The 24,414-nt window shown below is 45.9% G+C and overlaps 1 protein-coding gene across 3 annotated transcripts in view; it reads left to right on the top strand.

Moving 5' to 3' along the window:
* Positions 1-10,516: 10,516 nt before the first annotated feature.
* Positions 10,517-24,414, top strand: part of ZNF423 (zinc finger protein 423) — a 231,561-nt gene continuing 217,663 nt past the window's right edge. For all 3 annotated transcript variants that reach the window (XM_054170102.1, XM_054170101.1, XM_054170103.1), the window contains exon 1: positions 10,517-10,787. In XM_054170102.1, coding sequence (XP_054026077.1) covers positions 10,748-10,787 — 40 coding nt within the window. In that variant the 5' untranslated portion in view covers positions 10,517-10,747. The remainder of the gene's footprint in view (positions 10,788-24,414) is intronic.

The following is a 24,414-nucleotide window of genomic DNA, read 5'->3' as shown; positions in this document are numbered from 1 at the left end:
CGGAGCCGGGCCAGGGCCCCCGCTGCCGCCCAGCGCACAAAGGGACGGCAAAGCCCCCCCGGCACCGGCCTGGCGGACGTCACGTGCTCCCGGCTTCGGCTCCTGCCGTCGGGAAGGCACCGGTGGCGGCCGGGCTTGCTGACGACAGCAGCCTTATACGCTGCTTGAGCCCCGGCCGCCTCCATCCTCGGGAGGGGCTGCGGGCTGCGCCGAGGGAATCGAGCCCAGGCGCGGGCTGGCGAAACTCCAAGCGGTGCGGCAAACGGGCCGGTGAGGACGGCTGGGAGCTCATTGCAGAGGCTGTCCGTGCCCATTCCGCAGCGGGAAGCCCGTGCCCTCGCCGCCCCCCGTTGGCTTTCTCACAGCTCCCGCTGCTTCGCCTCCCTCCTTCGGCTCCCGTTGCTATGACCCGTGGGGCCGGCCGCCGGCAGGAATTCGTGGCCCGTCCAGCTGCTCCCAGCGTGGCCCTCGCGCCCCAGGTTGTGCCGCCGAGGGGCTGCTCCGAGCTGCCGCCGCGGGGCTGGGCGCGGCGAGCTTCGGCGACACATCAGGCTTCTTTCCCACGGCGCCTCTTCACGGGGGGTGCCTTTTTTTCCCTGCCGAGAAGATGAGGCGGGACGCCCCATCGCGCTGTTCCGCGAGTGTGATGGCTTCCGAGCCGCTGGCCGCAGTGGGCTCGGTTTTCTGCCCGGGGACGCAGGCACTGGCACTCAGCACTATAGCCCACCGCTGCCACCGGCCACAGCCTCGTTGTGCCCACCGCACCGGGTTCAAATTGCCCAGATGCTGATGTGCCATGCCACGCTGTACTGTGTCATGCCACACCGCGACACGGCCAGGACTGGAAAAACCCACAGCAACCCAGCAATGTGTGGGTGCAGGCTGGTCCAGAGGCATAGGCTTGCCCCATGCCAGCAGTGGTGGTTGCCCGGAAAAACGTTCAGGCTTCAGGTGAAGGAGGTTTTTGCAACCCTCTTGAATATTTGTGCTTGCTTCTGGGAAACTCCACGCACTGGGGCCCTGGGCGTTTGGTGCCTGCTGGGAGGACACAACAATAATATTGGGCAGTGCAGCAAGATGGACAAACAAAAGAACCAAACAGCCAGGCAATTTTTAAGCGGTATTGTTATACATATTTTGAGAATTTGTAGTACTGCATTTAAAAACATGCTTTAGGATTTACCAAAATAAATGTAAACAAACCCAGTTCTCTTAATACCCCCTGGCCTCTCCTATTTTGCCCAGCTGACTGTAAGCCTTATCACTGATAAGGCATATTCCTTTCTATCTAAGAGGTCCTAATAAGAATAAACACTGCCAATCACAGGATTTAAACAGGATGTCAGTGGGGCTAATAATAGGGAAATATTCTGTGACCCTGCAGAGAGATGAAACCGAGAGAGGTCTGTAAAAAACTTGGGCAGATTCTATAGAAAGTACTAGACAAATCTTGCCAAATTTAATAAGAGAATGAGATCTTTTCCCTGTTTTTGTTTTTGTTTTGGCATCATCCCACATTATTCAATAGCAAGGAGTTAATTTTCTATTAATTTCTACAGAAGTTTTCCACAAGAATAAAACCTGCGTGTTCTCACACTGCCACCTGCTCCCCACCGCAAGCTCATTGCTGTTGTCACACCAATTCAGAGGGAGGACCATAAATATCTTTGTATTAAAGAACAAACTTTCTTTAAAATGCTGCTTTCAAAACTGCCTGGGGGTCTGCCTGTGCAGTTGTGGGGTTGGTTAATCAATAGCACCATGCAGTACGCCGTGTCTTTTTGCATAATTACAGAGTGAAAGCAGACACAGAAAAGAAGCAAGTGGAAACTATTAATTTTGTAGAATAGGACTTGATTTGTGTTTCAGTTTTCTTTTCTTTGGTGCAGTGGGAAGGAGCTGGAAGAAGTGACAGTAGCAGTTTGGCTACCCGTCCTCAAGTTGCATGGCTGAAAGTGAAGCCTCTGGACTTGCTTTCCTGGACCTGTGAGCGCCTTTATGGATGCAGAGATAGGGGGGATGCCACTGCTCCACTGGAACAGGGCTGTTAGGTAGGGACGGGGTTCAGCTGGGACCCATTGTACTGCAGTTGTGAACACCAGCTTCATACCACTGGCCGCCAAAGCTGCCAGTGATGGTTTTCATGGTAGAGACAATCTTGAGGGTGAGAAGGTTTTGGTGCAAAGGGTAGGTATCTCCACTTGGTGCACTTTTTTTGGATGAAGCAGCAGCAGTGGTAGATGGCAGACTAATGCTGGCAGGATTGGGAATGTGGTCAAGGATTATTATTTTTGTTTGGTTCATGAGGAAACAATAGTTGGGGAGATGTTTTTCCATCATTTTATTGGAAATGTACCACTGGAGTGGAAGCCTTTGGAAATAGAGGGATTTTTAGATAAACTCTGCTTTCCTGTGTAAAATGCTTTTAAGAGCCTGGACCCTGGTGACAGGTTGCTCTTTGGCTGCTGTTAGGAGATCAGTCCAGATGGCTGCTGCCCAGTTCGTGTTTGGCAGTCTTTAATACGGCATTTTGAGACCGTTTCCATGGTGTGGGTGCTGCTAGGTCCAGGTCCCGGGGTGAAGTTGCCCTGAGGCCTCCCAGCACTTCCTAGCACCCTGCTGGGATCAGGTTTAACGACTTCAGAAATCCACCTTACACTTCTAGAGATGATCTGGGTCTAGCATGAATAGGATGTCTTGACTGCAAGGTGTAAGGAAAGGTGATGGGCTCACAGTTACTAACATTGCTGAACCTTTTCTCTAGATAAAGAGAAATCTTCAGTCTCTGGAGTGCAATTCTGAACATTTCATAAACATTGCAGAGATACATTGCAGAGATATTTATAATCATAAAAAGAAACAAGGTTGCCTGAATATACAGGGTCATGATCACTCTTAATGCTGGAGGTCGATCCATAATACTCTAAATAAGTACTCTGACTCCAAGTGCTAATTATATGCTAATGGAGTATTTGTTCTCCTTCAGTTATGTAAAAGTACACAGCATTCAGCTTAAGGAGTGCGCTTAAACAGCTTTGTACTGATGGAGAATGAACAGCCCTGAAGGCTGCTGCCATGGTTTGCCCTGGAGCTCCTGGAGCCCCTTGCTGAGCTCACAGTGAGAAGCTCCCTAAGCCTCCCGGTGCTGTGCCTCTCCTCCAGCCACCTCGCCCACTGTCCTTGCCATTTTATCTGGTTTTCTGTCTCTCTGTCTCAACATTATCCTAGCCAGCAACGCTGTCAGAGATCTGAAAACAATTATAAACCCTATACCGCGTTTTTTGCCACAGCTGCTGGCACACAGCAGTGAAGGTGCCCGTGGAGTACAAGAGGAGCTTCCACCCCCCTCCATCTCCCCACTCCTCCCACCCCCCTCCCGTAACAAAGCCCATATGAATGAGCTCTTTGATCACAGTCCTGGTAAAAAGGGGTCTCAGTGGGCACAGTGAACTGCTCTCATGAGGAAAGAGATGCAGTGACCCATCCTCATTGCAGAAATGCCTTGTTGGAGCTCTGCACAGATGAGTTGACATCAAGGAAAGGGCAAGGGCCAAAGCCTTGGGCTGGACCTAGCAGCTTGAGAGACCCTGATACACCTCCACCAGCCAGCTCACCCCAGAGTACATCCAGTGTACACCAGGGCTTCACTCTCTTCTAATTCAAACTGAGAATGTATTTTTTATTAATCATGTGGAGAAGCACTGCAGACCCACGTCCAACATAAGGGAAAGGAGCACAGAATAAGTTGATCACAGAAAGATACTTTCTCTAAACTGTAATAAAAATATGGAAACGTGATACTTTCTTATGCTAAACACTGTAAGCCATTAAGTAGCATTATAATGCTGTAAGTCATCTTTATGGGAATATTCAAAAGGCAGATGCAGAGCCTAGAAAATTCTTTGTGCTAAAGGCGATTTTGTCATGAAGTGCAGATCCTCTGCCTGACTCCCACACCGTTTCCTGCAGCACCTAATTGGAATGGAGGCCAAAATGAATACTTTGCTTGGTGAACTATGGAAAAAGAAAAATACCTGCTTGTATTTCGTAGGGTATTGCATGGCCTGTATCTTTAGCACCGTTATCAGTAGTGACTGTTGTGCTGTAACTGAGCAGGGATGTGTGTGTGTGATACCTCTATAGATTCCTCTATGGACGTTCCTCTACAATTTTGTGGTATTTGAGCTAAATTCATCTCTAGTGTATCACAGTATTTTTCAAAAAGTATCACTAACTGCACCACTTACTCTGCCTTTAGACTAGTGTATGCCTTCTTTAACACAAGGAAAAATGACTGATAGAAGTGCTGTACACAAGTGAAAAAGAATTTAAAATCACCATGCATATTAGAGATGTATGAATTCTCATGCTGCTGCAGATGGCATGCATGCTCATGGAACAGGCTTGTAGTCCTGAGCATAGTAAAATGTGCTTTACAGTGAAACTTTGTTTTTCAGTGGTCTTGGATAACACCTCAATACAGCAAAGTGTAAACTTTCTTGAGTGAAGCCTTTCCTTTCTGTGCAAATCGTCCTGGTGGAGTGCCTCTGATTTCTGCCTCTTGGTAGCTCGAATTTCAGGCTGTCAGTCTTCTCTCAGACAGAAATGTGGGATGCCAGGTATTTATTTATGTAAGGCGTTTAGAGGCATTAACTCAAGAACACCATAGAAACTGGGCTGGCATTGTAGTCAGGGCTTTTATTCAGGTTGTCTGAAGGGCTGTGTATGCCGCCTGCCTTTGTGTGCTCCAGTCCCATGTTTATCCTGACTATGCCTTTGTGTTCCCCGTTTGACATATTTTACTGTAAATAAAAGAGTGACACTGTCTTGCAGCTGTATCCACTCCGACATTTGACTCTCTGCTGAATGAGTGCATTGTGCTTAGTACTTTGGAAACATTATCTCTTTTTAAGAAGTAATCCAGTCCTTTAATCGTTTCCTGCATGTGCCTTTACTCCTTTGCACATCCAGAGAGCTCAGGTGTTCACCTACCTCTGCCAAACCTCAGCCAGATCAGTTCCTGCTGTGCCAAGGGCTGGTGAGGGTGGAGGTGCTGTGGGCACTAGGTCTTGACATAGATCAATTCCTGTTTTGTGTGATCTTTCCATCTGCAGGTCTCACTGGAGGCTTTACCTCCGATCAGATATGCTCTATGGCTTTTTCTGGGACATTAGCATTTTCCCACATTTCTCTTACATACTGTGCAGCATCCCTTAATTATATCTATTCATATGATATATTATTTGTTTCTGTCGCTGGCTACTTCACAATTAAGGTGATCTTCCTTGTGCTGCCTTCTCATTTGGTGTCCACCAGATCAGTCCTTCTATGTGTTGAAGATAATCCTCTTTTTGACTTTAGTAAGTTTAAAACCTTACTGAGGCTGGATTTCTTGAAGCAGGCTCAGTCCGTTTGGTATCCAACCCACTTAGTCTTCGCTGAACATCCCAACTTTGATGAAGTTTTTTATTTTTGCCTTTACACAACTGTGCTATTTTTATGTAGCTTGTAATTTCACACTGATTCTGAAACACTTTCAAAAAATTATGTCTCAATATGTAAATATGTAGGGTTTTGGTCTTGCTATTCAGTGCCGAAAAATCCACACATTATAAATGTTACCCATATTCCCCGGGCTGAGCCAGCATTTTCCTGTAACACTGCCAGGGTGGAACTACCTGAGAAGACATCTGTGCCAGCTCTTTGCCTTAAACACACTTAGTTTTGAGAAGACTTAAGCCAAAGTGCTAATATTCTGGATCCTCTTCGCCCGGTATGGATAAAATATCCTGAGAGAGGGGAATGGTGCAACTGCTTTCCGAAAAGAACTTGTTAATGTTGCTGTGGGTTGTATCCTCCTGATAATGTCATCAAACTTTAAAAATTGTGTTTGGTGTTCATGCACAGAAGAGAGCAGAGCAAAATGAAATCACCACCTTAAGCTAGCAGGCATGAAAAGTGAGTGCGTGGGTTAGTTTTCCCCTACATGACGTGGGAGCAGATTCATACAAGCACTGGTGTCTTTGAGGAAGAGCAAGGCAGCGAGTGGAGGAGCAGGGCCCACTGTGTCCTCTTGGATCAGGGCTTGATCCCTCCATGCCAGCCTCATGGGACTCAGATGGGAAGTTTGATGGAGGAGGTGGTGGATGCTGTGAAGCTGTCAGTTACCTCCACCACTGAATCCTATCTTCAGACAGGCCACGCTGAGCTCAGGGGTCTGCGCTGCATCCCAGTACTGGTTCCCTCTCACCACCACTGGCTGTGTTGTCTACAGTACAGGAGCTGTGCTACGCAGACTATAGGACAGTGACACCCCCAAAAGGGGTTCCAAGCAGAGAATCTGGCATCCAAATCGCCCTAGCAACCTGATGAGCAGCAGACGTCATCTAGAGCTGCAAGAGGGCTCTCGGTCCTTTCCCACTGAGAACAGCTCTGCACTTTGGCATTCTCGCCTTTGCGCATTTAGTGAAATTCCCCAGAATAAAAAGGGAAGGCATCTGCAAGGAAAAAAGATTGATAATAGATTCAAAATGTATTTTTATTGCATTCTTAAATTACCATAATTAAATTAAATTATTAAATGTATTTTTATTAAATTAGCACACAGGCTGGTGTCAGTTGCTTTAAATATTTTAATAAAGCTTGTGAAGTCTTTCCTTATTATTAGCGCTCTTGGAATGTAGCTATTTTAATGACAATGTGAGTTTAAGTTCTGGCATTGGGAAGGGAGCCTGGAAGGGTGAACTTTGCATTTCTCTGGGGGGCTCAGCAGGGTTACAGGGCTTTCTTTGCTCAAGACTGACTGCAGGACCAGAGGCTGAGGGAACCACATAAACTTCCTCTACATATATCTGGAGGAGATACACAAATGAGGTGTTGTGACAATAGAGCAGCAAAGCATTTAGGCACATGTTGAAAAACTCTATGGAACAGAGATGTACTTACACAGCAGGGTCTGGAAGAAATCTGTGTATTGCTGGGTTTATAGATAATAGGGATGAATTAATAATTATATAGATGTGCTACATTTAAAGACAGATTTATGTATGTGTTTCATTTTTTTAATGTCAAACCTGCCCTCCTGCTTTCTTTAGCTGTAAACTTGGTATTTTTCAACAGATGCCCGTATGGAAAGCAGTGGTTTCAAGGGTGCTTTGGCCACAGGCAGGAGAGTGAACTTGAGCCGTTTTCATGAGAGGAGTTCAGGACATGCAGACCAAGACTCCTCACCTTGCCAGCAGCTGCTTCCAACAAGGTAGGGTTTTGCAAATAAGATTTCTCCCTTTTTCCCTACAAAAAAAAAGGTAACCCCCCCCCCCCCCCCAACATTTAAAATTTATGTATTTCTTAATGAATTGAAAACAGTTATAGAAATGGTTTATTTTAATCAAGGCATTTAAAAAGAAGTATAGACTACAAGGGGGCAGAGGGCTGGATGGCAAAGGGGTTTGGGGTGACAATGGGGCTTGGGAATTACTTGCCAGGTGGAATGTGTAAAACTAAGGTTGAAATCCCCTCTTTGCTTGATTGCATGGGGATTTGAATTTGGGTCTCTGAACTCCTCTGAGAGTGCCCAACCGCCGGCACATTCTGGGATGAGAATCTGTCCTGCTGAAGCTGTTCTGCTTTGTAAGAATAATTAAATATTCATTGGGCCAGTGAGAGAAGAGAAACAATTTGATAGCCTGGGGATTAAGCCTCTCCAATAAGACAAGGATACAGAAAAAATTAAGTTCCTGATCAAATTCTGATGCTGAATGGGTATGAATCTAGGGTCATGCTGGCCAAATTTACCATGATCCTGGATGTGGTTTTTTTTCCAGTGTACTGATATAATAACATTTTTTTCCCCTTGTCAGTCCCACTTATTTCTTTACAGAATCAGGTATCACGTAATCTTTTGTATCTCCATGATGATGATGGTGAATCTCCATCATCTAGAGTTATCTTCGTTCTTTATTTGGATTAGAACTGGGGCCATGTGCTCTAGCAATCCATCCTTGTCCTGGGGTAGCCTTTCTGAACCCCCAGTTTGATCCTTGGAGCAGTGGCATAGAGGAAGTATATATCCTGATTGTAGCAGTGTTACAGGAAACGTTTTTCACTGTGTCCAGTCTGCGTGGTAACTGGGTGTCATAGAGTAGGAGAGAACTGTAAACCTTTCTTATGACATTAGTAAATCAAATAATTTCTGTCAGACCTTAAGAAACCAGAAAATCACCAGTGAACATCCATTCAAGTGTGATGCTGTTAAGAAAAACCTGTACAGTTCTGTAATGAATTCACTTGATCAAACGACAAACTCATTCCTGAGTTGTTTAGGTTTCTTTTGGTGCCTGGGAGATAAAAAGGAAAGAGGGGGATGTTTTCCGGGTGAAGATCATATCAGGAAAGCAGTGCCTTCGCACAGCACCTGCATCCCTCTGCCTGCTCTCAGGCTGGCCAGAGCACTGCACCGTTCCTGCTGCCTGGAGCTGGCCAGGGTGTCCACAGTGGGCACTTCCAAGGCTGTTTTTACAGGAGCTTAAAACCGCCCACCCCATATTCCTTCTATTCCAAACACCTTCTTTTAATATCGGGATGTACAGTTGCCCAGGCTGCCATGATGGTGTGGGTCCACCATGTACAGGTCAACAGATGCTTGGAGACAAGGTTCCTTGCCTGCTGGTGTGGGCTGAGTAGCTGAAGTGTTAGCAGTACCCGGTTCTAGATGGAAGCGGAGTCGCTGTGGAATGAACGAACCCTGTCTAGGGGGGAGAAGAAACTCACTAAGTGTTTCTTTTGCGCCACCGCATTCATAATTTGGCACCGAGTGCTCCGTGGGGTAACAAGTTCAAATCACTTAGGATTTTTCTAGAAGCCTCCCAAAAAAAGGCGCGGGCGACTCCAGCGCCTGTTAAATCTAACACGTTAGGAAAAGCAAAGTAAACAAACCTTCCCGGCAGCTCCCCAGCAGCAACCGAGCGGCGAGGGTGGGGTGCGTTTGGAACCACTACAACTTTTCCACGACCGCCAAGCTCTTCGCATTCGGGAGAGATTTCACCGCGTCCTCCCTCCACCAGTGCCGATCAAAAGCACCTTCACTCCCCCCCGGCTCCGCGGGGAGCTGCGCGCTGCAGGACCGGCCGCGGAGCCGCTGCTGTTCGGGCAGAGCGGGAGTGTGTGTGAAAAAGGGAGGGGGATGGGGGGAAGTGGGGTAGGGGGAAGGAAAGGCGGAGGGGATGGGGGGGAGGGGGGGTGGAGGAGGGAGGCGGCTCCGCGCTGTTCCGCGCCGCTCCGCGCTGTTCCGCGCGGCAGCGGCGAGTCCGGTCCGCGGCGGCGGTCCGCGTTTTGCGGGCGGCCGCTGTATTTCCCGGGCCGTCCATGGCTCGGTGCTGTTGGCTCTCTCTCCGTCTGATCGGCGCAGGCTGCGCGGGGCTCCCTACGGGATCAGAGCGCTCCCCCGCCGGGACTCCACTCCTCACATCCTCCTGCTGGGACTCAGCTACATTTCCAGCCAAGCCTGGCTTTATTATGTGTGTCTGCACTGCAGCCCCAGCAGCAAGATCAGGAGGAGGAAAAGGAGCCAGGACAAAGAAAAGAGAGGGAGGCTGGCGAGAGCTAAAGAAAATAAAAACCCAGGGCAGCAGCGGCAGCAGCGGCAGCAATGAAGGCAGGAACGGTGCCACCTTCCAGCGACTAACCCATGGAGGCAGCTAGCGGCCCCGGCATCGATGCAAAGAAGCACTTACCTTGTTCCGCGAAGTGCGTGCGTGCAGGGGAAGGCGGCGGCGAACGCGGCCGGCCGCGGGTAGCCCACCCGCCCGCCCGCCGAGCTCCGCGCCACACACGGCCGGCCGCGCCGCGCCGGGGACACCGGGCGGCCGCCCCTCGGCCCCCGCGGCCAGCATAAAACGGGACTCGTCGGCCTCCCCGGCCAGCCGCGGGGGCGAGCCAGGCAGAGGCAGTCGGGGGCGAGCGGGCAGAGAGGGAGGGAGGGAGTGAGGGAGGGAGGGGGCCGAGCGCGGCCGGGGGAGGATTTAGGAAAATCGCAACAAGGTCGCACCCCCGGAGCGCTCCGGATTGCCGGTGCTCGGCGTGGGGTTAGAGGCTGAAATCTCCCCGCGCTCCGTCGCCCACCCAGACCCAGCGACCCTTTGCCGGGCTCTGCTGCTGGGTTGCGGTTTTTTTTTTTTTTCCTCTCTTTCCTTCTCCCCCCCCCCCCTTTTTTTTTTTCCCCCCCCTTTTTTTTTTTTTTTTCCCCTTTTCTTTTTTCCTTATTATTCCGAAAGTGCGAGGCCGGACTGAGAGCCGCAGGGCGCTGCAAACTTTACAGAGAACAAAAAGGCGGGGGGGGAGCTCGCCCTACTCGGTAGTATTTGCACATCCAAGGAGGGGGGGGGAAAGGGGGGGGGGAAGGAAAAAAAAAACCCAAACAACCAAGCAAGCAAAACAACAAACAAAAAACAACAAAGGCGAAAAAAATATCCTGCAACTGTTGCTCCTGCGATTTTTAATTTTTTTTTTAAATTTTTTTTCCCTCGGGGGGAAGGTGTCAGAGGGGAATGTAAAGAGGAGTTGAACTTGCCGCATTGCAACAGGCAAAAGAGTGAGAAAATCAAATAATCGATCCCGCTGCTGCTGCTGCCGCTTCGCCTCGCAAAGTTTGGAGGTGTGGGGGGGTGGAGGTTACGAGAGAGAAAGCAGGGAGAGGAAGGGAAGGCAGGAACGGGAGGAAGACGAGGAGGACAAGCCCCAGCGCCCGGACATGTCCAGGAGGAAGCAAGCCAAGCCCCGCTCGGTGAAAGGTAAGTCATCCTCCGCCGGCCCACGCCGCCGCTCGGCCCCGGGCAGCCGCCGCCGCCTCCGCCGCCGCGACGCGGCCAATCAGGGCCGGGTCCCGGTTTGGCGGGGATTGCAAATCCCCCCCTGGTACGGGCCCGTGGTGGTGGCGGCCCCCTCCCCCCCCCACCCCCCCGTCGCCCCACCCTGAACGGACGGCGAGCTCTCGCGTGGGGAGCCCTGCTGTCCGTTCCGGGGGGAGGGTGTATGCGTGGGTATTGCGGTGCCGGCCGAGACTCGCTGGCGACACGTGTCGCGATAATTGATGAAAGGAGCCGATAGCATCGTTCAGGAGGGGAGGGAGGAAAGTTTGGCGGTGATGCTCGGGTGCGGTGGCGCATTAACGGGCTGGGGAAGGGAGGAACGGAGCACACCCAGGCTTTGGCCGCTTAGCTTCAAATTAATGTTCCTTTATGGTTGGGAATAGGAGCGGCTGCTGCTGCCTCCCGCTGTCCAGTGCGCGCCAGGGCGGTGAAAGAAGGGCAGAATTAAACCCAATTTGATAGACAGTGCTTGCAACTTGCTTGGGCTTGAAGAAACAATCTCCAAATCTAGTAAGAGCTGCTTTAACAAAGGTTAAGTATTACACTTGATGTGTTCTTCACCATCAACAGCGAAGGGGTGTTTAAAACCTCCTGTTTACCTCCCTAAGGAAACAGCTGCTGGGGAAACGTAAAGGGAGGGCCGGGACCAGCCCCGCGCTGTGTTGCACGCCCTGCCAGCTTTTTGACTTTAAGTGAATGGGTGCGAGAGAGGAAGGCGTGATTTCCCAAGCCTTTCGCTCCCAGCCACGAGGAGGTTAGCTGATGCTGGGTAAGGTTTTATTGTGCTCTGCACAAAGCAGAAGTCACAAACTCAGTGGTCAAGGGGCTTTGTTGAAGGAACACAAAAGGATCATAACTTAGGATGCCCAAAAGATGAAACAAAAAGTCTAAAGTGTTCGTAATTAAATAACTTGTGGGTGGACAAAATTAACATGCAGTGAATGGTCCAGATAAAGAATGTATCAAAACCTCATCCAGGGACATTTTATATTATTTGTGAAATGTCCACTGTTTAATGGATGATTCCTACGTGCTTCAAATGTTTATGAAGTTTTTGTAAAGTCAGCTCTTCATCTTTATACAAAATTCTTAATCATTTATCCCCCCCCAGACTAATGATACCTTTTAGCATTGTGGGGCGGGTTTGTAGCACGGTGGTGCGACCCCTCACAATATCCTGGACTATCTCTGCTAAAGGAGCTACTTCAGTAATTGGTAGATGAACGCTACAGTCCGTGGCAGAAGAAAGGGCAGAACTAGAGCTATTTCCACGGGATGCTCTGAATTATGTTGTTTGAAACTAAAAGAATCACAGTTTGAGAACAGTGGTGTAGGCCTCGGGTCATGACTCCCTTCGGATGACTGGGATCACATTTAGTGGTCAGGCCTCTGGAGTTTAAAATATTTTCTGTGCTAAAGTGTCACATTTAACATTCAGGAAATAGTTCTATGCCCTTGAAAAACTTGTTTGCTCTAGAAGCTGTTAGTAAACACTGGCATCTCGTGTCATAATGTTAGTTACTTACCATTTATTAGTCATTTGTTTTCTACCTCATTACTTTTTAGCCAGCAATATTTCTCACAAGGGATTGATAATTTATAATGAAATTTTGACCTAATTCTAATACAGAAGTGATCACTATTTACAAGAGCATTTTTACAAATCAAAGCAGGTAACTGACTGGTAACAAGGTAAGAAACATTATCCCTGTAATGTAGAAATATCTAGAAGGTCTTTGCTACAGTGAGCTGGGTGAAGCCCAGTTTATAAAGATTCTAAATATTTCTGCAGTCTCCAGGCACAAAACCATGTGTTTTCAGCTTCAGTATAAACTGACTGTAAATTACAGGTCTTAGCATGAGCTGATTAACAGCTAAGTGAGCTGAATCTGGGTGAAATTTTGGATAATTGGAGGCAACTCATAGGTGTATGTAGGGTAAAGAATTTAATTTCTTTATATTCATCCATACCATCTGCTTTAAAAAAGTCCATCATATACATTTTGTGGCCTAGGGAGCTGGCAACCCAGTAGATTGCCACAGTACATGTTTCCATGGAAATAATTGAGATGTAATAAATAAAGGCACTCTGAGGTCACAGGTTTCCCAATTCAGCTGAGAAGAAAACAAGCATATATTATGTGGATATATGTGTAACATTTAGGACTTAAAATATTTTACCTTTTTTTCTCTTTTCTGTATATTTATTTTACTTTATATAGCAGCTTTGCTGTTTATTAACCACTGCTGAGATTTATGTATCCTCTTTTATTCAGTAAGATTATGTACTGAGATAGAGTCTGTGTGTGCCTGTGATGAGGGGGGTTATTTTGCATGCAAAAGGCAAGTTGCCTGCACATTTAACTGGGAGCAGTTCTGACTTTAAAGAAGTGACTGACTTTGAGAGAAGTATCAAATGTTGACAGCTTCTAAGTGCATGATATTTAAAATTAAATGATTCAAACCAAAACTGAATACCAGCAGAGCTGCAGGTTGTGTGGTCCCTGTGCTATGTTGTTAGGTCTCAGGTTCAGCCTGGTAGAAACTTGCAGTAATTCCTGCAGCTGTAACTCTAGCAGTAGCTGTGGACTTTCCCCTGACGTGGAATTTATGATTTGCCAAACAATATGCTGATTTGTCTTGACCATTAGTTTGTGCAAACTTGAAGATATTTGCCTCATAGCTGGTGGCTGGGGACAAAGTTGTACTTGGCTTCAAGGATGCTTGTTCCCTATCAATGAGGATGGAGTAAAAGGAGTTGAGTCTTTGTTGGCTTACAGAATAGATACTTTGGTGACACTGTGGTGGTAACAGTGATGGAGTAAAACACTGGTCTGTTCTGAAGAATTATTTCACATCACAGATGAAGCCCATAGAAGTAATTTTCTTCAACACTGATCCGTCTTTTGCCCTGATGCCAGTAACCTCATCTGCTAAAGGTTTATTCATTTGTCTGTAAGGAATTGTTGTTGACCCTTCCTCAGGGTCATTAAAACCGTGTGGTCCTGAGTCCCAAAACCATAATACAGTTGGTAACATCAACATGCATTGTCTGCCTTTTGTTAGAAGTGATGTAGAGTAATGTCAATGCCAGTGTCCTTAAAAGTTTATTCTGTGCTGCCAGCTCTGGGGAGTGGCTGGCACCCAGTGCGCTGTGTGGGTTGAGGAAGGCAGGCATTCATCATCCCTGTTGATTAAACTGGAGCTTCTCATTCTACAACTTGGGGCCTGCCGAAGCAGTGAAGTGCTGAGATGCTGGTAACAGCAACTCATAGGATTCCAGTTCCGTGTAATTGTAATCGAGGAATTACTCGACTGCAATTTGTGGGGACTGGGGCTGGCATTGGCACAAGGTTTTAAGCATCAGATGCACTTTGGTTGCTGAATTTGACAGTTCTGCAAATTGCTGTCAGCTTGCAAGGATATTTTGTGCGCAGACATGCTAGTCGGTAATCAAACTGTTTTGCAAAAGAATGCACTAATTAAGTCTAGATTTGTTATCCTACTTGAAGTTGCAGAATTGCTGTCATATTTTTTTGCTTTCAGTTGGCAAAAAATGCTGATAGAAACTTTTGATTCACACCCTACCTGCCTCATTTGTGTCAGTCAAGAGGAGAAAAGGGGGGTTGCTCACTACTTCGTTATCTGCAAAGTAAATAAAAATGCTTCAACCATTTGCTGAGTTCCAATTAGTTGATTGCTATGAATGATCTTCTTTAAAGGAATGCTGTTTTACCTATCTGCTCAAAGGTTTGATTTTGAATTTCTTGTGAAAAGGATTCTCTTTGTCTTGATTGATGTCAAGAATAAAAGCGTGATGGTAATATCCCTTTGAAAGCTATTGTATTGTCAGCTCTGGCTGACAGCAGGAGGCCCTCCTAGTGCTATAGATTAGTGCTGTGAAAACACTGACATTTTCTTTGTTATATTGCTGTTGTTCTGCTTGCAAAGTCAATTATACAATGTCGGAGCTCAGTTACAGAGTTGACTGTGGAAGTAACAACGTCTTTCACACTTGTCTTAAAGATATAATTTTCCTTTTTTCCCAGCTGATAGAGAAGAACCTGAAGGTGCTGGAACAGTACATTCTCCAAATTAAATTTTGACAAGTATAATCATAATTGCCAAATACAAGAGACTTGTGCGATTATCCTTTAATTTTACAGTTCATTCAAGTTGCGGCGGAATTTTATTGATACAGTGAGAGCAACAGCTAAAATTGATAAAACTCATATCAAATAAGATTACGCTGGTGATTGTTCTTTATCAAGTGTAGCTTTTGGGGGATTAGGAATAATTGGAGATGTTGGTGTTTCATTGTTGGGCTGGTGCCCTGAGAGCATTTGAATCCATGCAGTAGACCAAGCATTGCCTTCAGGGATTAGCCTGCAGTTTTTAATTTTTGCCTGTGTATTTTGCTCCAAGCCTAGCAGCGTTCTCCCCTGAACTCCACAAGTCCCATTTTCCTGCCTTCCTCTCCCTCTGGTATGCTCTCCTGGACGGGATCTGGGTGGTATTTAACTGGTTTTACTGATTGAAACTCCTGCCTGTGTGCAAACACCTTTTAATTGTGGCCTGTTCCCATTGGTCTCAGCGAATCTAATGAATAAACGTGGCCAAAATCGAAAAGAGTGGGAAAGGTAATGCAAAAAGGTTTAAATATGAACAGGGAGAGAATAGAAATCTCATCTTTTTAGTGATGCTATGTCTAAAGCCATTGATGAAAATCAACCAACATGTAATGCTAGTAGCTCTGAGAGAATGCCTCCTATTCTTTTTTTCCTTGAAAAATATTTGTGAACAATTCAGTGCAAGTTAAAGAACATCATTCACTGCTGAATTGCTTCAGATGACACGTGCAGAAAAATAATCAGAGAGCTCTTGTTAGGATGTTAATTGTAGGATTTCTAAATTACTATTATAAACTAACAGAGTAACAAAAGATTCCACATTTACCAGTAATTTGTCAGGATTTATTTGGTTTTTCTTCAATAATTGAAAATTAATGTCTTGAAGTGAAAGCAGATGTTCCTGCCATCCTCTGAATTGGATATAAAAATGATGTTTTGTAGATGCATTAAGCTTGTGTAAACACAAATATTCTCATAGATAAGGCTTTGGCTTGGTTTTGGCTGTTGTTTGGTGCCAAATTAACTTTAGGGTTAAACCTGGGTAAGTAGTTTCAGCCTGGTTAAATTAACTAAGCCAAGTGCTTGGGGTGGCACCCAGAGATCCGGTTTTACACTACATGTTTTCAAAAGCCTGCTTCACCTTGTGACTCTGTGGCTGATGATACTTCTCATACTGTGGAATTAATGTTTACTTCTGTTTTGACAAATGCCCTCTTAATTGTTCACTGGGTTATTGTTACTGAACTAGTTACTGTATATCTTCCTCCCAGTTTCATTTTGTCTTAGTTGATTACCACATTTGAAAAATGCAAACCACATTTTTATATTAAAAAAATAATAATCTCTTGGTCTCACGTGTTGGCCTGCAATCTCTACATTTCTTCATGTAGTATAGTATTCTCTTAAACAAAAGATTATTAATTACCCACAATAATTGAACTGCCGTATAAAAATGCCTACGTCAACCCTTCATTGCTCCATCAGTATTCTCCTTAAATGCCTCTGAAAAGGCTGGCTATTATGTTCCCTTGTATCCTAGTAAATGTGTTGGAGTAATGAAATACTAATAATGAAAAACCTATTACAGACTCCTGCTAAATCCTGACTGACAAATGGTGGTGGAGGGGAGGGCCTGGTTCTGGTGCACACGTTGGTGGATGTGGACTCAGAGGGTGCAGATGGGAGCTGGAGCCAAGTGAGGACCAGCTCTCAGCTCTCTGTAGCATATGCATTTATTCAGCATACTTTTAGAGCCCAGAAGTAGATCCTTGTGCATTTTCTTTCCTGATGTCTGTTAATAAATGCAGCGAAGCTGGTTCCTTGTTATCTTAGACAGATAAGGTGATAGGAATTTTATGTACTACATCTTCTTGACAACACCTAGATGTATATATATGTGCAGCAGCGAATGATGGTGGCTTACCAGAGTCGCTTTATTCTAGGGAGTAGAAGGATGTGCAGAGACTAAATGGTCTCTTGTGACATTTCCAGCTGCAGAAGGCTCCAGCTTTGACCTCTTGCAATGGTTTATTTTCTAAAATGCAAACAAAGGGACCCGATGGGGTTGGAAACTGGGTGATGCTGCTTGGAGAGGGCTCACAAGTCTCGTTGCGGCGCAGTGAATTGGTGTTTGGCATTACCTTTCCACTCTATGACTTATTTTGGATAGCACTGCAATACCCATCTGAGTCTAGTGCTAAGTAGCTTCATTATATTGTTTGCATTTGCTTAAAAAGAAAACCTTTTGCTTTCTAGCCACAGATTAGGCAACAGAAAGACCAATTTGCAGAGCTTGTAAATGCCACTTGTTAATCATATGCAGCACAATTATTAATTTTTTTTCCCTTTTCCCCCTTGGATGCATTAAGTCAACTTTTTAGCTTTTTATGTAATTGAAATTTGCCCTTTTGTTACCTGGGCATGAATTATTTTTGAAATGTTGTCATTATCCGCCCTGCTGTGAGGTTTATCTCTTCTGTTCATCCTAATTAAATAAAACATACTGTTGTTCGCCAGTCTGGTGTTGAAGTGAATTACCTGCCTGAAGGCTCGGGCTGGTGTTGGGCAGGCTTGTTGCAGCAGCAGCCGTTGACTAACACGTTTACTCTTAGATTTTCATTTCAAAGGGCTCAGTTTGTGCAGTGTGACAGGTGAATGCTTTACAGGACTTTCAAGAGCTGAACAAACAGTAAAGGACTTATTGCTGCCACAGCAGAGTGGCAAGCACAAATGTAAGTCAGCCTTTGTGGCAGAGGAGTGTTTCCTTTGCTGGATAACGGCCACTCAGGAGACCTGAAGGCCTCGCTTGGGTTTGCTGGGCATGAAATAATCTCAGTCATGGTCTCATTTAAACCCACCTTACCTGCATGTTCTCCTGGGCAATTTCTAGTTGGCTCTCTTTGTAGCATCACCTGCAGTCATGTTCTCCTTGAGTCTGGTACTGATAACGAAGACTGCTTCAGATGTGTAACAGTTGGAGTTTCTTTACGCAGAAGTTATTTCCAGTTCACATTAGAGAAAGTAAACAATGTGCTTGGGTTTTAAAGTGAAGCGGAGGGAAAGGTCCCTGCTCATGGAGAAATGGTTTGTTAAAGCCTCTGACAGAGCTACAGAAAACACGTTGCTCACTAGTGAAATCCTGTTATGAGTAAAAGTACAAGAGTTAACAAGTCGCTGTGCTCCCGTCTCTGTTGGCTCCTGCTAGGCTCAGGAGGTTTGGTCAAATGTGGCCTAATTCTGCTTTCCAAATATTAAAAAAAATTACACAGAGGGCAAAAAGACAAGTTCTTAATATGCATATCCTGGGAAAATTCTGAACCAGTATTTTTACCCCCTCCAATCCCAAGGCTAATCAAAATTCCTTTGTTTCCACATCTACCATTAAAATATATGCCTCCCTTGGTTGTCTGCTGACTGTACAAGTTTAACTGCTCAATCAATTGGACTTAAAAAAGCTGTTGCTTGGTTTACGTGGCGTTTGCCTACAAGAAATTTAGGGGTGGGGGTGAGGTTCCAGGCAACCTCCGGTATCACTGGCACTTAAATTAGCAGCTCTGCTCATTTCCTTCTGACCCTCCTCTGGCTGAGATGAGGTTTTTCTAGGTCACCATTGAGGCAGGTTAGCCAAGCTTCCACCTGGTGATTGCTGTGACTTGCTTTTACATGGTGGTAAACTCAGAAGTAATGATGATCAGCGTTAATAAAGACAGACTTGCCATGTCATTAGAAAAGAGGGTGTTTGGTGCAGTGCAGAGATGAAGTCCTTCACTGGGTGAGTGTTTAGGACCCACTTCCGCAGTTTGTAGAGTGAGTGCAATTTTTCCCACTTGACACAAATTGGAGCTGAGTTGGATGTTTAAATGTAAACCAACAGTGTAAGTCCAAGCTTCTGGAATCTGATGGAGAATTAATGGTGTTAATCAAGATTCCTGGTGATGCTGAAGGACTGCAAGTAGCCCTAGGCTTATATATGTAAAACCTCTGTCTTATTTTGATGGTAATATTTCTTCTTGACCTGTTGGGGATGGGATTTTACTCTCATTTCTTACATTGCAATTGAAAGAGCAAGAGAAACAAAGAGATATGATGGGAATAGTCACTTGGCATCCAATGCTGCACAGACATCTGCTTCTTCTGCTGACTGTGAGATCGCTGCTGGGGGGATTTCTAGGAGAGCACTGGGAAGGTTCAAGGTGCAGAGGATGCAGCAGTGTTGAGAGAGCTCCCCGACTGCACTGCAGGAAGCCCATGAGACCTGGGTTGTGTTTAACATCTGTTAGCATAAGCAGGTACAGATTTACATGAGCAAAACTGACAGTGTTTCAATCTCCTGTCCCCAAAATTGTAAAACTAAAAGGAGGTAGAAAAAGCACATGGTAGAAGGATGAACTTAGTATTTGGAGAATCAAAAATGCTAAAGAGAGAAAGATGGGAATAAAATAGGCAAAGTAGGAAATCTGTTGCTGGCATTTGAGTATGGAGGGTACCTGATGATTAGATGCAGAGTTCTGGCACAGAGGTTTACTCACCTGGAACAGTATCTATTCTTCAATTTTAGTTTAAGGCCTGAGAGAAAGTATAGGTCTGAAAAGTGGGTCCAGCTCCATGGAAAAGGGTATGGTTAAGCTTAAGCAGAAAAGAAAACACTAGAAATGTAAGCCACCTAAACAAAGCAACTTTTCTGCTCTTAATAGACAATTACAGTGCTTTCCTGTCTGGAGGAGGTATTTGTTGTTGTTTATAGTTGTTTCTGTTTAATACAGTGAAATTTGAGAACAACTGTGATTGCAGTCATTCATTCTGGAAGTTTCAACTATTTTATGATCATGTCAGCATCTGAACTTAGCCTGTGAGGCCTCCTAATTGTTTTGGGTTTCGGAGGGAAGAGCATGTCAGGGTGGTAACTGGAAAAAGTAGGCTTTTGACACCTCTTACATGAATGCACACCAATACATATGATAGGTGATGCATATTTACTTGTACATGAAAGGAGAGGTCTAGAGGAGTAGGTAGTTCATTTTCTCAGACCAAACAATATGGTTGCAAAATGCAAGGAAATTTTTCTGATGCAGAAGTCTGCCTTCTGCTCTGATAAAAGCATCAGCCTTCTGGCTGTTTTGCTTGATAGGGAAATGTAGCTTTGCTTTAATTTACTTATTAAAGCTCTCACTTAAATTTCTCTTGCTTCATTAGATTACTTACATGAATAAAGATATACTGGGTTACATAGCAATGCCAAGTCTGTATATGATGGTATTGAATTCTGTGGATACATTTCAGTTGGGTAATTTGTTCGTGGCCTCCTTTATTTCTAGGAAAATGGCATGCCTTGCCCTTCATCATTTCTTTGCTTTTACTGACCAGACTGTTCCCCCAGAGGGCATGTGGGATGTGGCAGAGTATTGAAAACACTGGGATGGAGAAGTAGAGAAGGAGGGCTGTCTGTGAATTGCACCTTATTTATGTTTATGCTAGATTTACATGGCAAAAATGGTGTGTTTGTCAGTGATACTTTGTGGGGAATGTAGTAGGCAACTGTGGGTGAGAAAGCTGTTACCCTGAGAGGATTCTTTTTCAAGATGAAGATGTACTTTCAGCCTGAGCATCCTTTAGGAGTATGGTGCAATATATTATCAGCCATTGAAAAATGAAACTGTGAGTGCTTGTCTTTGGATCTTGTTCTGAGCCTCACTTGTGTACAAGTCCACTGATTTGATTCCCTTCATTTCAAGGCTGTTTTCTTTCCTAATTTCTTTCCTGCTTGATAACAGATAAGTGAGAGTTGTTTTAAAGCTCCAATCTGGTTTATTTTGGTTACTATTTTTGGTCTTAAATAAACAGTAGCTGAGGGCTTCTGATTTTTATTCTTCTCCATAATAACTAAGTTCAGTAATAAACCTGAATTTAATGGTAAGGGTCTGAAAAAATCACCCCAGAGAGATGCTTGGCAGAGCCATGGTGCGAGTGGCTTCCAGCGCACAGAGGGGTGCTGCAAAGCAGGGAGCTGCCGAGCCCTGCTCGCGGAGCCCTGCCTGCCGAGCTGCCAGGCAGCACAGCCGGCCACCCCCTCTGCAGTGGGAGCTGCTGCTCCAGAGACCTGGGGACAAATCCCCCGCGACTGCTTCAGTGGTGGGACTGTTAGTGGCACATAGGCAGATCTCCTGCTGGTGAGGCCATCTGACGTGCACCAGGAATTCACCCAAAGACCAAACACGTATTTTCATAAAGAGGTATCTTGCCTGTGATTTTATCCCTTGCCAGTGGGTCTGTATTCAGAATGTGGCTCCAAAGAAAATGCATAGAAAAATGAGCTTTTAATTTGTCACCTGCTGCTGAACCACCCTGTCTTCCTTGAGATGCCAAGTTGTAAATGAGGTTTTTGTATCCCCACACATGGCCATCCAAGAAATGTTTTGCATGTCATAGCTGTCAGTGGCACAGCTGAAGACATCAGACCAGTGGCTTAAAACCTGCTGCTGTCTGATTGGCATGAGCAAAGCTAGCACAGTGCAAAACCTGAGCAAACAAAAAAGGCAGGTAGAGAAACTGTTGTCATCAGTGGCTTGGGAGATCCTGGCTGCCTCCAGAGCAGGGGTTGCTCAATGCTTTCTGTTCAACAGTGTTGAGGAAAAAGGAAGAAAAATTATGACTATGTGCTATCACTCAGAGTCCTGTTGGAAATCTCCCTTTAAAGCAGTCATTCAAAAGTGCAATACTGGTTCTACAGATTTTGTTTTGGAGAATAGGGCTTTATCGAACTGCTCAATCTATGGTCTCTTCCACCATGTGTGGAAGTGTTTGGGCACTGGGGATGGCAGGTACCCCAGCTGACCAATGTAGCTTGTCTCCTAGCAAACCTCAAACCACCTAATGAAACCTTATCTTGAGGTAGAAATCACAGACTTTTTTTTTAATCAATGGGCATGGTGATGAGTTGAAGGGAAAACAGACCAGCTGTGGGATTGGCAGGGAAACAGGCTGTTCCCAGTGCCCCTCCACCCAGAAGAGCAGCTGCTGCTGTCATAGCTGCCCTGGCCAGGTAGAAGCAGCTGCCCATCACCATGGTATTTGAGTGTTGGTATTGATTAGGTAGCTGAAAATGAATAATAGTAGGAAATAATCCTGTCTTACACAAAGGTTTTATTGTGCATAACTAACCTTGTGACACTGTTCTCTGCCTTCCTTCTCTCCTGTTTTCTTCTGAATGTCTGTGGCCTGTGAAAATATTGGTTGAGTCCCTTTAGCAGTTTTGCTTCCCTTCCCAGTGTCTTTTTTTGCCTTGTAGCTTGGGAATCTTGAGAGTGTTTTGCTTTGAGGGAGTACCTACAAGTGAGTTTGCCTTCCCAGATGGACATGTCTGTATTGGTTTTTCCTCCTTTGCATCCTGGCTGGTTTTGCTTCTTGCAGTTATGGAGATCATAACCACAACCCTGGAGTGTGTTAGCAGAGCTGCCTGGGTCAGTCATACCTTTGGGAAGGGACTTAGGCAGGGGAGGAAGGAGCAGCACATGGCCTGCCTGTGGGCCTGTGGTGTGCCCATAGTCCAGCCTTGGCCACCACTCAGCTCATGGTGGGACCTGCAGAGGTGATGGCAAGGAAGAGACATAGTGGAATCATCCTACTGCTTTGGGAAGCTGAAGGCTGTTACTGCTCTTATTAGAGGGAATTTATCTGCTCTTCTGTCTTTCTTACTGTCTGCTGCTGGCTTCAATCAATTTTCTTTTATTGGCACATCCCAACAGGCTGGTTTTCTTCTGAAAATGTCTTTAATTCTATGTTGCCATGTTGAAAAAGCACAAGCTGCCCCACTGGCTTAAATGCAGCATGCAAACTGGCACGCGTTACACCCCACTGCTCCAGAAGGGAGTTTGGAGATGAATCCTGGTTGTTTTGGGGCTGCCATTACCTTGCACTGGGCCTGTGAAATTCTGTTTGTCATCTCCTAGTTGCCTGGCACTGTGTTGTAGCTGTGCCCACTGCTGCATGAGGTGAGGGCTGATCTAATAGGATTCTGGCTCCTCGTCCCACTGCTTACCTAGCAAAGGACTCTCAGGAGTTGATTTTACCTACTAACCCACCAGAAAAGTAACGCTGTAGCTCTGTGCTGGCTGTGGGCAGGTCTAGTGTGTGTTGGTGCAGGGTAGTCCTCCTTGGCACTGTTTGAGTGCCATCAGTTTGGGTTAAACCTCTCTGAAAACAAGCCTCTGCCAGGGAGGCTGTTCTGTGGCTGCTCACGTGAGATGTGGGTGTGCCACTGCATCTGCAGTGGGCAGATGGGCAGGTCACAAACCCCCTGAAGATGTGCCCAAGGACTGACTGTGTTTGAAACAAATGCTTGGATCTAAGGTGAAGCAAAGGATGCAGAGCAACACAAGCACAGCCTGAAGAAGTTAACTGAGAGTGATAAAGAATAGACTCAGGTAGCACAATTGCTTGCAGGTCACCGCTCTCTCTCATTCCCAAGAGAATGGTGTGTCCCAGCGGAGGTGTGAGCTGTGCAGTGCTCTGTGGTGATCCACTGCAGCAGCTGGGTACTGCTCCTCATCCCTCTCTGGACAGGAAGCCCAGCTGAGTGGGCAGTCATGCTTTGAAAGCAATGCAGAGTAGAAAGAAGAGGAGAGAGACTTGTGTTTCAGGGAAGAGAGAAGGCACCCAGAAATCTCTGGACAGTGTCTTTCAATGCTCTTGGGCTGGTGGAAGTTTCTGGCAGCAACCTTGATGAGGCAGCATTGCTGGAGAACAACTTTCTTCTCTGTTCTAAATCAGTGAATATAGTTCCACCAAGAAATAAGAGTACATACCTCAAGGAAAAGAGAGATCTGTTATTCTGCTTTTAGCTTGTGCCATAGCCTGTGTCAGCATGGGGCATATGTCACCAAGTGGGTGCTCCTGCTAATCCTGGCACTTAAATACCAGCTGGTTGTTTGGCAGATGCTGGTCTGTCTCCCATGCTTGAATGACAGGAGTTACAATGGTAAATCCAAGCTCTTTTTGCTGCTTTATACAGACTTTTTTTCCTTATGGGTGCATTTTGACTGTGGTTGACTCCAAAAGTGCTGTGCCCCGTAACATCATGTTACAGACTGGCTCATGTTTCTGGAGTTGTAATACTGACTCTGCGAAGGACAAAACCTCTGCTGCCCAAAACGCCCAGTGTCCTTGGACCCAGCTGGTTGCCAGACTGGCCTGGATTGTGGCAGTGGCTTGTGCTCACCCATGTTCTTATTTAGATTATTTCTCATGTGGCAAATGTTGAAGGCTTTCCCTACTGGGAAGGGCTACCTTCTCCCCACCATGCCCGTGTCCCCTCTTCTACTGTTTGCTTATTTTTAGTCCTAGGAAGTAAAAGAATTGGCTGTTTGCCAAGAAGAAAATACAACAACAAACAAAACCCCTGAAGCAACTACAACATTGTACCT

The sequence above is a fragment of the Dryobates pubescens genome, chromosome 19 (genome assembly GCF_014839835.1).
Source record: "Dryobates pubescens isolate bDryPub1 chromosome 19, bDryPub1.pri, whole genome shotgun sequence".
NCBI classification, from domain to species: domain Eukaryota; kingdom Metazoa; phylum Chordata; class Aves; order Piciformes; family Picidae; genus Dryobates; species Dryobates pubescens.
Note: the sequence above shows the minus strand (reverse complement) of the source record. Positions and strands in the feature narration are given on the sequence as shown.